Source organism: Balaenoptera ricei, chromosome 9 (assembly GCF_028023285.1).
Source record: "Balaenoptera ricei isolate mBalRic1 chromosome 9, mBalRic1.hap2, whole genome shotgun sequence".
NCBI lineage: Eukaryota > Metazoa > Chordata > Mammalia > Artiodactyla > Balaenopteridae > Balaenoptera > Balaenoptera ricei.
This window is the reverse complement of record NC_082647.1, coordinates 5,410,861-5,424,262: the sequence shown is the minus strand read 5'-3', so window position 1 is coordinate 5,424,262 and position 13,402 is coordinate 5,410,861. Positions and strand designations below refer to the sequence as shown.

The following is a 13,402-nucleotide window of genomic DNA, read 5'->3' as shown; positions in this document are numbered from 1 at the left end:
TAGATTTCTGTCTCTTCTTTACCATATTCTGGCAATAAGTTTTTTAACTTAAAGCAAGTAACTGGTGGTATTTTTTTCTTGCCACCACTTTATTTTCAGAGGAATAATCGGCTGTACCAGGTGTCAGTTGGACAGTGCCTGAGAGCGGTCGATCCACTGAGTCGCGGAGGCTTTGTTGCCATGGCCATCTGTGATGGCTCCTCCTCACAGCAGTGGCATTTGGAAGGTTAAGGTGGATGCTGTGGCTGGAACGGTGGTTTGTCATGCTTGTCCTCAACATGGAGACGCCTGGGACACTAGCAGAGGTGAGACAGCAGACACAGTAGAGGTTGCAGCCCCGAGTGACCATCGGGAGGTGAAGAAGTATGGTTCACCAAGAGGTTCAGGTCATTTCTCAACTGCTGTTAAGGAATTTCTTACTTATGGTAGGAAAGCAGAATGCAGTTTTAACTCTCTAAAGAGTCAGGTTTGTATAGAAGGATAAAGCCCAGGAAATGGAGATGTCTATTCAAATTTATTTATGCTTCCTTTTAAGCCCCTTAAGTAATGGAGTGGCGTTTATCTGATCAGGAACTTGTCATGATTTCCTTTCTTAGAAGATTTTGTAGATGACAGTTAATTTTTTTTTTTTAATTTCTAATACCATGTTCTAAATAGTTTTAAATAAACTGAATCCACATTACATTTAACTTCAGAAGGCATCATTTATAAGATTATATTTAAGAGAGTTAACTATTATAAATTATTTTGATGAATTATGGTACTATCTACATTTACAATAAAGGATCCTTTTGATGATTTATCTAGGATTTTTTTGTCTTCTCTTTCATCTTGTATTGGGGTCTCTGGTCTTAGTTATCCTATGTATGTGATACATGGTAAGAAATGCACAGGGATTCGGCTGATGAACCAATAAGCTAGGTAGGTAGCAGCCCTAACCTTAGGGATGTTTCAGTTTCTTAGCTTGAACTATGTGAGTTTGAAGCTGAAGGTATGTGAATTTGAATACGTTACATTAAAGTTGCCTGTGAAACACCCAGGTAGGGTTGTTAAATAGGTGTTATATCTACTTGGATATAGAGGTCAGGATTTCAGAAGATATATTTCAGTTAGAGATATAAATTTAGGAATCATCTGTATATACTGTAAATGTCCAAATATAAAGTGAGTTTTTCCCACCAAAATTACATCTCAGAGGAGACATAGTCTCATAGGGTATTTTCTCAGTTATTTTATCTGGCCGCACAAAGCAGTTTAAGTACCAATTTGCAACATGCTAGAGAATAATGTATTGTTTGTATTTATACTAAACATTTTGTCTGTCATTTAACTTTAAAGACCAGATGGTGGTACATATAGGATACAAAAAGCAAGATGATAGATTTAAATACCACAAAATCAATAATCACATTAAATGTAATTTGATTAAATGTAAATGGGTCCAGTTGACCCCGGCTTGTGTCTGCACAGTCTCACCAAGTGTTGTCAGACGACCTGCGTGAGGGCCCTCAACTCTTGGAAACGAAGTCCAGCCCCCGTGGCACCTTGGAAGCTCCTAAGTTAGGTGGAGATTGGCCAGGATGGTGAAGTAGCAAGACCCTGAACTCACCTGCTCTAATGGGCACACCAAAATTTCAACTATTTGCAGAACAACCACTGATGATAAAGACCAGAACCTACCAACCAGAAAAGATCTTCTGCAACCACACAGTGAGACAGGTAGGGGGGCTGGGGTCACCACTGTAGTCAAGTCCCATACCCCGGGTGCGTGACCCCCAAACGGGAGACTGACTAACTACAATTGTAAAGGTTCTACGAAAGGAGTGAAGGGTCCAAACCCCACGTTGAGCTCCCCAGCCCGGGGGTCTCACACTGGGAAGAGAAGCCCCAAAAGAGCAGTTGGCTTAAAGGCCAGGGGGCTTACTTTCAGGAGTCACGGAGGGCTGAGGGAAGTACAGACTTCACCCTTAAAGGATGCACGCAAAATCTCACATGCTCCAGGACCCAGGGCAGAAGCAGTAATTTGAAAGGAGCCTGGGTCAGACCTACCTGCTGATCTTGGAGAGTCTCTGGGAGAGGCAGGAGGCAACTGGAGCTCCCCCTGGGGACACAGACGCTGGTGGCAGCCATTTCTGGCAGCTAGTTCTATCGTGGGGACACTGGTGCTGGTAAGCACCATTTTGGAATCCTTCCTCTAGCCTATTAAGCCTCAGGACCCAGCCCTGCTCTGGCCCAACAGCTTGTAGGCACTAGTGCTGGCACACTTCAGGCCAAGCAGCTAACTAACTAACTGGGCACAGACACAGCCCCACCCACCAACAGACAGGCTGCCTTAAGACCCCCTGAGCTTTTGGCTGCCCTGGACATGGCCCTGCCCACCAGAGGGCCCAGGACTTGGCCCTAGCACCAGTGTGCAGGCACTAGACCCAGGACCCCCAGGGGCCTCCAGTCAAAGACCCTGGGGCCCTGGTGCCTCCCATCAACAGGCCTGCTCTAGCCTCAGAACTAGCCTCATCCACCAGCCAAAAGAAAACCAAAGCCCTGTAGCCTGCAGACCCAGTCCACCTACTAGCAGGTTAGATCCTGCCCTGGGACTAGTTGGGCCCTGGCCCTGCCCACTAGCAGGCCAACATAAGTTTCAGGACATCCTGGACCCTGCAGCCAACTGTCAGGGACTGGCCCTACCCATCAGCAATCTGATGCCAGCTTTGGGACTCCTGGGCCCTGGAACCAGACTTCAGGACCTTGCTCTGTCCACCAGTAGGCTGGCACTAACCCCAGGGCCTGGCTTCACCCACCTGTGGGCAGGGAGCAGCCCCAGGGTTCTGCAGCCAGACACCTCATGACTCAGCCCTGTCAACCAGCAGCCTCTGCACAAGGCAGGTCCAAGCCTACTAGACTGCCCACAGTAGTCAGCCCACCACAACAGAAGGACCCACACAGCCCTCATGGGGGAAACCCTAAAGCACACAGCTCTGGTGAGGAGAGGGGAGTGTGCTGCTCGCATAGGGTGTCTCCTACAAAAGGCTCCTTCACCGAGACTGGGGGATGTAACCGACCTATAAGATACATACAAACAGGACATCAGGCAAAAGGAGGTGACAGAGGAACATGTTCCCAACAGAGGACCAAGAAGAACTAAGTGACGTGGAGACAGGTGACCTACCCAAAAAGAGCTCAGGGTAGCGGTCATAAAGATGATCAAGGAGCTTGGAGAATAATGGGTGCACAGAGCAAGAAGCTAGAAGCTTTTAACAAAGAGAAAATATAAAGAACAACAACCTAACATGAGGAATTCAGTAACTGAAATGCAAAGTACACTAGAAGGAATCAATAGTAGACTAAATGATACAGAGGAACAATGAGCTGGAAGACAGTGGTGGAAATCACTGGTGCTGAACAGAAAAAAAGAATGAAAAGAAATGAGGACAGTTTGAGAGACCTCTTGGGCATCAACAAATGCACTAATATTCACATTATAGGGGTTCCAGAAGGAGAAAAGAGAGGCGCTGAGAACATATTTGAAGACACAATAGCCAAAAAGTTCCCTAACTTGGGAAAGGAAACAGATATCTCAGTCCAGGAAGCACAGAGAATCCCATACAGGATTAACCCAAGGAGGAATACACCAAGACACGTTGTAATTGAGATGGCAGAAATTAAAGAGAAAATATTTAAAGCAGCAAGGGAAAAGCAACAAGCTACTTACAAGGGAACTCCCATAACATCAGCTGAATTTTCAGCAGAAACACTGCAGGTCAGAAGGGAGAGGCATGGTATATTTAAAGTGATAAAAGGGGAAAACCTACAACCAAGAATACTCTACCCAGCAAGGCTCTCAGATTTGATGGAGAAATCAAAAAGTTTTACAGAGAAGCAGAAGCTGAAAGAGTTCAGCACCACCAACCCAACTTTACAAGAAATGTTAAAGGAACTTCTCTAAGTGGAAAAGAAAAAGCCACAACTAGAAACATGAAAATTATGAAACGAAACACCTCACCAGCGAAGGCAAAGATAAAGGTAGGAAGTCACCCATGTACAAAGTTTGGGTTAAAAGATAAAAGTAGTAAAATCATTTATATCCACAATAAGCAGTTAAGGAATACACAAAGTAATTAGGTGCAGAATATGACGTCAAAAACAGTAATCATGAGGGGAAGGGAGTACAAATGCAGGATTGTTAAAATGCATTTGAAATTAAGGGATCAGTAACTGAACACATACATATATACATACATACTCATATATACACACATCTCATGGTAGCAACAAACCAAAAATCTGTAATAGATACACAAAAAGGGAAAAGGAATCCAAACATAACACTAAAGATAGCCATCAAATCACAAGAGAGAAAAACAAAAGAAAGGAACAAAAAAGACCTACAAAAACAGTATGACGATAAGAACGTACATATTAATGATTACTTTAAATGTAAATGGACTAAATGTTTCAATCGAAAGACACAAGGGTGGTTGAATGGATACAAAAACAAGACCTCTATATATGCTGCCTATAAGAGACTAACTTCAGATCTAAGGACACTCACAGACTGAAAGTGAGGGAATGGAAAAATGTATTCCATGCAAACGGAAGTCAAAGACAGAGTAGCACTACTTACATCAGACAAAATAGACTTTAAAATAAAGACTGTTACAAGAGACAAAGAAGGACATTACATAATGATCAAGGGCTCAGTTCAAGAAGATGATTTAACAATTGTAAACATATATGCACCCAACATAGGAGCACCTAAATACATAATAGCAAATATTAACAGATGTAAAGGGGAAAATCAACAGTAACACAACAATAGTAGGGGACTTTAACACCCCACTTATATCAATATACAGATAATCCAAACAGAAAATCAATAAGGAAACACTGACCTTAAATGACCGACCAGATGGACTTAACAGATTTATATAGAACATTCCATCCAGAAGCAGCAGAATACACATTCTTTCTTTCAAGTGCACGTGGGAACTTTCTCCAGGATAGATCACATGCTAGGCCACAAACCAAGCCTTGGTAAATTTAAGAATGAAATCATGTCAGGCATCTTTTCCAACCACAACTGTATGAGACTAGAAATCAACTACAAGAAAAGAACCCTGCAAAAAACACCAACATGTGGAGGCTAAATAATAAACTACTAAATAACCACTGGATCTATGAAAAAAACAAAGAGGAAATTAAAAAAAAAAAAAATACCCAAAGGCAAATGAAAACACAATGATCCAAAATCTATGGGATGCAGCAAAAGCAGTTCTAAGAAGGAAGTTTATAGCAATACGAGCTTACCTCAGGAAACAAGAAAAATCTCAAACAACCTAACCTTACACTTAAAGGAACTAGAAAAAGAATAACAAAAGTCAAAATTAGTAGAAGGAAAGAAAGAGCAGAAATAAATGAAGTAGAGACTAAAAAAAAAAAAAATAGAAAAGATCAATGAAACTAAGGTTGGTTCTTTGAAAAGATAACAAAACTGATAAACCTTTAGCCAGACTCATCAAGAAAAAAACATGGACTTCCCTGGTGGTGCAGTGGTTAAGAATCCGCCTGCCAATGCAGGGGACACGGCTTCGAGCCCTGGTCTGGGAAGATCCCACATGCCGCAGAGCAACTAAGCCACAACTACTGAGCCTGCGCTCTGGAGCCTGCGAGCCACAACTACTGAGCCCGCGTGCCACAACTACTGAAGCCCGCACACCTAGAGCCCGTGCTCTGCAACAAGAGAAGCCACTGCAATGAGAAGCCCATGCACCGCAACGAAGAGTAGCTCCCGCTCACCACAACTGGAGAGAGCCCATGTGCAGCAACGAAGACCCAATGCAGCCATAAATTGATTAATTAATTAATTAAAAATATAACAGTATACTAAGAGGATCAAACACCATGATGAAGTGGGATATATCTCAAGGATGCAAGGATTTTTCGGTATTTACAAATCAAAGCAAAAGCTTCATCTGCTGCTCCCCATCACCTGCATTACTGCCTGAACCATCCCCCCCACCCCCCATCCATGGAACAATTATCTTCCATGAAACCAGTCCCTGGTGCCAGAAAGGTTGGGGACCACTGCTGTACGCTGTTGGTAAGGACACAAATTGGTGCAGCCACTGTGGTAAACAGTATGGATCTTCCCCAAAAAACTAAAAATAGAGTTGCCGTATGATCCAGCAATCCCACTCCTGGGTATGTATCTGAAGAAGACAAGACACTAATTCGAAAAAATACATGCACCCCAATGTTCATAGCAGCATTATATACCATAGTCAAGATATGCACACAACCTAAGTGTCCACCAGCAGGTGAATGGATAAAGATGTGTGTACACACACACACACAGTCACATACCCACAATGGAATACTATTCAGCCATAAAAAAAGAATGAAATTTTGCCATTGGTAACGATATGGATGTACTTGGAGGGTATTATGCTAAATGAAATAAGTCAGAGAAAGACAAATACTCTGATATCACTTATATGTGGAATCTAAAAAATAAACTAGTGAATATAACAAAAAAGAAACAAACTCACAGATACAGAGAACTAGTGGTTACCAGTGGGGAGAGGGAAGGGGGTGGGGAGGGGCAAGACAGGGTTAGGGGATTTAGAGGTACAAACTGCTATGTATAAAATAATCTACAAGGATACATTGTACAGCACATGGAATATAGCCAATATTTTATAATAACTATACATGGAGTATAACCTTTAAAAATTGTGAATCACTATGTTGTACACCTGAACCTTATATAACATTTTACATCACCTACACCTCAATAAAAAATAATTTTTTTTTTTTGTAACTGGGTCTAAATGCCCCCAGTTAGAAGGCAGAGATGGTTAGATTGGATAAAAATGCAAGATCCAACTACATGCTGCCTATCAGAAACTCACTTTGAAGATGACGACACAAGTGAATTAAAAATGAAAGGGTGGGAAAATATGTATATGCCTGTTGAACACCAACTGGAAGACATCTAGAGTGGCTATATTAATATTAGACAAAGGAGATTTCAGAGCAAAGAATATTCCTAGGGATAAAGTGGGTTGTTTCATAATGATAAAGGTGTCAATTCATTAAGAGGAAATAATCTCAAGCATTTATATACGTAATGACACAACTTCAAAATATCAATATACGTCATCAAACAAGTGGATGAAACAGGATATCGAAAACTTGAACAATACTATTAACCAACTTGACATAGAATACTCATTCTTTTCGAGTACACGTGAAATATTTACCAACAGAGATCATGTTCCAGGATATTAAAGAAATCTCAATAAATTTTTATACAAATTTATACAAATTCAACTCATGCAAATTATATGAGCAATCAATAACAAGAATAACAGTAATAGAAATCAATAATAAAAAGATACCTGGGGGAATTCTCTGGTGGTCCAGTGGTTAGGACTCTGCGCTTTCACTGCTGAGGGCCTGGGTTCAATCCCTGGTTGGGGAACTAAGACTCCCGCAAGCCGCGCGGTGTAGCAATCAATCAATCAATAAAAAATACCTGGAAAATCTTCAAATATTTGAAAATCAACCAAGAACATACTTCCCAATACTCTATGGGTCAAAGAAGAAATCAAAAGGCTATTTTCAGCTGCCTGAAGATGAAAACACAACATATCAAAGACTGTAGGATGTAGCTAACTCAGTACTTGGAAACTTTATAAACTAAGCTGTATTAGAAAAGAATAAACGTTTAAAATCAATGACAAGCTTCCACTTTAAAGTAGGAAAAGAAGAGCAAGTTAGAAGAACAAAGAAGCAGAGGAAATATTAAATATTAGGATGGAAATGAATGAAAGAGAAAATTAAAAATTAATGAAACCAAAAGCTGGATCAAGAATATTAATAAAACTGTTAAAACTCTAGTCAAAAAAAAAAAAAAAAAAAAAGAAATTACCAATATCAGTAGTGAGAGTGGCAACTTTACTAGAGATTCTGCAGATGTTAAAAAAGATAAGCAACAGGAACTCTCATTCATTGCTTGTGGGAACACAAAAGGGTGCAGCCACTTTGGAAGATAGTTTGGCAGTTTCTTGCAAAACTATAAATATACTCTTATCATATGATCAAAAACCTGCACGCAAATGTCTACAGCAGCTTTATCTGTAATTGCCAACTTGGAAGCAACTCAGATGTCCTTCAGTAGGTGAACGGATAAATAAACTGTGGTACACCTAGACAATGGAATATTTAGTGCTGAAAAGAAATGAGCTATAAAGCCACAAAAAAACATGGACAAATCTTAAGTGTGTATTACTCAGAAAGAAGCTGCCTGAAAAATCTGTGTACTGTATTATTCCAACCCTGTGACATTCTGGAAAAAGGAAAACCATGGAGACAGTAAAATATCATTCGTTGCCAGTGGTAGGGTGGGGGGGAGAAAGATGAATAGGCAGAGCACAGAGGATTCTTCAGGCAGTGAATCTCCTGTATATGATACCGTAATGGTAGTTAAAACCCACAGAAGGCACCAAACCAAGAGTGAACTGTAATGTCAGCTATGGGCTTCGGGTGACAGTGATGTGTCAGGGCAGGTTCACGAGCTCTAACGAAGGCCCTGCTCTGGCGCAGGGGTGTTGGTGGGGAAGCTGTGTGCTCTACAGTTCCTGCTCGATTCTACCGTGAACCTAAAATTGCTGTAAAAAATAAACTGTATTTTATAAATGAGTAAGGGCTTATTAGGAACCACATTTCTGCCAATAAATCTGATATCTTAAATGAATTCCTTGAAAGAAACAAATTTCCCAATTTCTTTGAAGAAGAAATAGACACCCTGACTGTCTCTACACCTGTTAAATAAATTGAATTTGTAGTTTAAAAACCTTTCCACAAAGAAAGCTCCAGGCACAGATGGTTTCACTGATGAATTTTATCAAACAATGGAGGAAAAAACTGTTGTCAATAATACACAACCTTTTCTGGAAAACTTCTATGAAATTTTGACGTTATGAGCAAGCCTTAACTATTCATCTTAAAAGCAGTATACCAGGAAATCATAAGCCAATATCCTTCATGAATATAGAATTAAAATTCCCTTACAAAATATTGGCAAATCACATCCAGTATACGTAAGAAGGATGGTACATTATGAACAAGTGGGTTTTATCCCAGGAATGCAAAGCTGCTTTAACTTTAGAGAATCAGTGTTAATTATGATTTAATAATACAAGAGAAAAAGGCTTAGGATCTTGCAGGAAAATCAGAATTCAATACCCGTTAACGATAAAAACTCAGCAAACTAGGAATGGAAGGAAAATTCCTCAACCTGATAAAGGGCATCTATGGAGAACTATAGGTAGTATCATTAAAAAAAAAAAAGACTGGTTTAGGAACAAGGTAAGGATGCCCGTACTTACCACTTACATTCAACATTTGTAGTGAAAGCCTTAGCCACTGCTATAGGCAAGAAAAAGCAATAAAGGGCATGTACGTTGGAAAGGAAGAGGTAAAACTGTCGATCTGCAGACTATGACCAAGTGTGTAGAAAATCACAGGGGGTTTTCAAAAATACTACTAGATAGAGTAAAGAAGTTTATCAGGATCACGAGATAAAAGGTCAACATAAAAATGAATTGTGGGAATTCCCTGGCAGTCCAGTGGTTGGGACTCTCTCACTGCCAAGGGCCCGGGTTCAATTTCCTGATCGGGGAACTAAGATTCTCACAAGCCGTGCGGCCAAAAAAATAAAAATAAAAATATCCCACCAACTTATTAAAAAAAAATAATAAAAATGAACTGTACCTCTATATGGTAGCAACAAACAGTTCAAAATAAAAAATAATGGGATTGTAATTGCAATTTACAATAGCATCAAAAATGTGAAAACTTAAAGATTTGTACAATGAGAAATACAAAACATTGCTGAGAGAAATTAAAGAAAACCTAAATAGATGGAGAACTACGCTATATTCATTAATTAGAAAAATCAATATTGTTAGGATGTTAATTCTCTACAATTTGATCTACAGATTTAATACTATACTCCATCAAAATCCCAGTAGACTTTCTGTAGAAGGTGACAATCTAATTTTCAAATTCAGATTTACATGGAAACGCATAGGACTAAGAGTGGCCAAAGTAATTTTGTAAAGAATAAAGTTGGAGCACATGTACCAGTTCAAGACAGACTGTAATAATGACTTACAGATAAAGAATTGATTGGTGGAACAAAAATAGACCCACACATATATGGGCAATTGATTTTCAGCAAAGGAACCAAAACCCACTAGGCAAAAATAATCTTTATAACAAATGGTGCTGGAAGAATTTTATATCCCTACGGACAGAAATGAAACTTGACCCCTACCTTATACCATACACAAAAATTACTTCAAGATGGTCATAGATGTAAATAGAAAAAAGAAAACTATACAGCTTTTAGAGGAAAATGAAGAATACCTTCATAATTTTAGGGGAGGCAAAGATTACTCATTGGAAGAAGTAGTCGTCAAAGATGAATGAATTGGAGTTCATCAAAATTAAAAGCTTCTGCTCAAGACACCGTTGAGAAAACAAAAAGCTAAACCACAGACTAGTACCCAGAGTGTATAAAGTGCTTAAAATTTAATTAATTTAAACCAATTTTCAAAATGGACAAAATACTTGAACAGACCCTTCACCAAAGATGTAGAAAACGGCTCAGCCTGTGAAAAGGTGTTAATGTCACAGTTATCAGGGAAATGCAAAGTGAAGCCACAATCAGATACCACTTCACGCCCATTAAAATGGCTAAAAGATTGATGTGGGTTCTGAGGAGATGGCAGAGAAGCTGTTGCAGCACAGCTTTCGCATCTTCCCCCAGTCGATACCCACGTACAGTGAGAGCAGCTACACGGCCAAACCGAAGACCCGAGGATAACGTTTTCAAACTAACGAGGTGACAAGGTAGCCTCACAGTCTCTAAAATAAAGTGGGTAGGGAAACAAACTAACAGCTGTAAGCCCTGTGTGTTATTGCCACGCCCATGACAGAAAGCAAAAGGAAGCAGCAACAGAGCCCCTGGTGGGCCCGAGCATGAAGGAGCCCGAAATCGGGAACAGGTATCAGCTGGAGACACGGTGGTGAGTCTGAGAGCAGCAGCTAAGCCGGGAGCAGTGCAGGGGGCCCACGCGCCCCAGTGCCTCTGAACTCTGGAAACTTCCCGCCAGGGCTTCTTTCCAGGTCAGGGCCCCAGACTGGGGAGAAACTGCTGGGAGCAGAGTAAAACGTGTGCGGGAGAGGTCCAACGGAGAAGAAGGGAAGCTCTAGCTTGGCTGCGGAGGAGGGGGCCAGGCGCTCCCGGCAGCCGCTGCCACGCCGTTCACGCACGCGACAGAAGACACCTGTGTCGTCCTCATCGTCCACGTTAGTCCACGGGTTTTAGGAGATGTCTGCCGGAAATGGGGACAGAGACCAACAACGCCTCGATTATAAATCACAGTAGCGCAGTTTACCCCCCGGTCTTCGAACGTGGATCCCCAGTAGCAAAACCACCATAGGAGCCAAAAGGCACTGGCACGTTACTGGACCATTCAGTCCTTAGGAACCATCCAGTCTGTCGTCGTATCGTATGAGAATCTCCCAGGGTGAGGCGACTTGGGCTTGCAGGCTTCTGTTCGGTCCAGTCAGGTTCCAAAATCAGGCGTGGTCCCAGCCTTATATGGCTTCCCCCTTTGCAGCATCTGGTACAATCTCTCAAGGTGCTAACGAAATATTAGGTTCCCATCACAGAACCCTTTATTCATTCCTTTACCCTCGGCTACAGTTTTTCCTTGTTTTCATTTATACCCAAACTTTTCCCACCTTTAGAAGGGACGGACATTTGGTTCGGTCACTGTGCTGGTCTACACTGCAGGGAGCAGTACTAGTCTGGGAAGTCCTTGCCCCTCAGTCCACTCCCATTCAGAGAGGGTACGGTTACCCAGGTGCAGAACGAGTGGGCTGCCTTCAGCACCAGGCAAGGAAGCCGCGTTCACTGGTAGCCCCAGTTTTGCCGGATGGGGTGAAGGCACAGCCTGTCCCTTCAGGCCCTTAGGAATTCTGACATAAAGGATAAAACAAAAACAAAAACAAACAGCATAGTTAGAAAACATCCCTGTTGACAGTCTTTGTACTTGCAGCCCCAGTCCTATGACCCACTGCATCAAGTAGGGGAAAAAGCTGAGGTGACGTGGGGAAGAAAGAACGAAAGCACACCAGGAAGACAGGCTCCCAGAACCAATCAAAACTGTAACACTTGTTCAAAACAAACTAGAAGACATAAGTCGTGTGAAATGACAACATAAAGCAAAATTTGAAAACTCACAAATGACAGAACTTGAGCAAAAATTTGAAATTAAAAGAAATAATTTCAGAAATGAAGAATAAAAGGAACACAGCAGGGGTGAAGAAATATGGTAAATAATGCCTTTAAAGAAAATAGAATTTGATGAGAAGGAAAAAATTTGATCAAAAAGAAATGAGAAAATTACTACATCTGTGGGGTCTGGGCTCGTCCTCCTGGGGTAAACAACTAGAAAAGTAGGAAAAAATACAGAATACAACTCTTTTCAAACATGGGATCCCAGGACTGCAGGACAGTATCCAGAGAACAAGGGGAGCCTCGCCTCACCCCAGCTTTCCGCCCAGAGACAATTTCCAGCCTGCTGTGCAGAGAGGGGAGCCCCAGAGAGGGTGCTGGTCTTGCTGAACTGAGACGGAGAACAGCTCAGGGAGGCCAACGCGGCCAGAATTTGCAGCACAGAATGTAGGGCCGGAGGGAGCAGGCGAAGAAAGGGTCTCTGTTTTGAGTCTGGCCACGTCACTGTCCACAGGTCATCGTGACCCCAAGAGACTGAGCCGAGAACACGTTCCGAGGAGAGAACGAGTCCTGGGAAGCTATGAACCGAACCACTTCCAGAGATCACAGCAGCCAAGACACGGCGCTGAGTAACCAGGGCACCGTACGTTCCCCCGAAGGACCAGACCTCAGCAGTGAGGCCTAGTTAGACTCATCCTGAGAACGCTTGCAGAGCAGCTTCAAAAGGGGGACCCAACGCTCAAGCAGCTCAGCTGCCGCCAGAATGAGAACACACCACCATCCAGCCTTCACCGTGAAAGCGCAGACTCTGGAATCCAGTAAAACTTACTAGATGTGGAAAAGGCAAGAAAATGCGACCTGTGTCAGCAGGAGAAAAAAGAACAATCAGTTAACTAAAGAGACCCAGAAATGAAAGAATTAGCAGACAATGGTTATTAAAAATAGCTCTTATAAAAATGTGCTAAAAGTTTTAAAGGAAAGCTTGAACATAATGAGGAATGAAACAGTCAAATCAGAACTGTCAAGGTCATGAAAAGCAAGGCCAACCTGAGACACTGTCACCAGAGGGGACCAAAGAGACACGGTGACCGA

General features: G+C 41.8%; 1 protein-coding gene across 3 annotated transcripts in view; it reads left to right on the top strand.

Annotated features, from left to right (window-relative positions):
* The window catches only part of GALNT11 (polypeptide N-acetylgalactosaminyltransferase 11), a 47,553-nt gene extending 46,751 nt beyond the window's left edge, over window positions 1-802 (top strand). For all 3 annotated transcript variants that reach the window (XM_059932990.1, XM_059932992.1, XM_059932991.1), the window contains exon 12: window positions 100-802. In XM_059932990.1, the coding sequence (XP_059788973.1) occupies window positions 100-231 (132 nt within the window). In that variant the 3' untranslated portion in view covers window positions 232-802. The remainder of the gene's footprint in view (window positions 1-99) is intronic.
* Window positions 803-13,402: the final 12,600 nt, after the last annotated feature.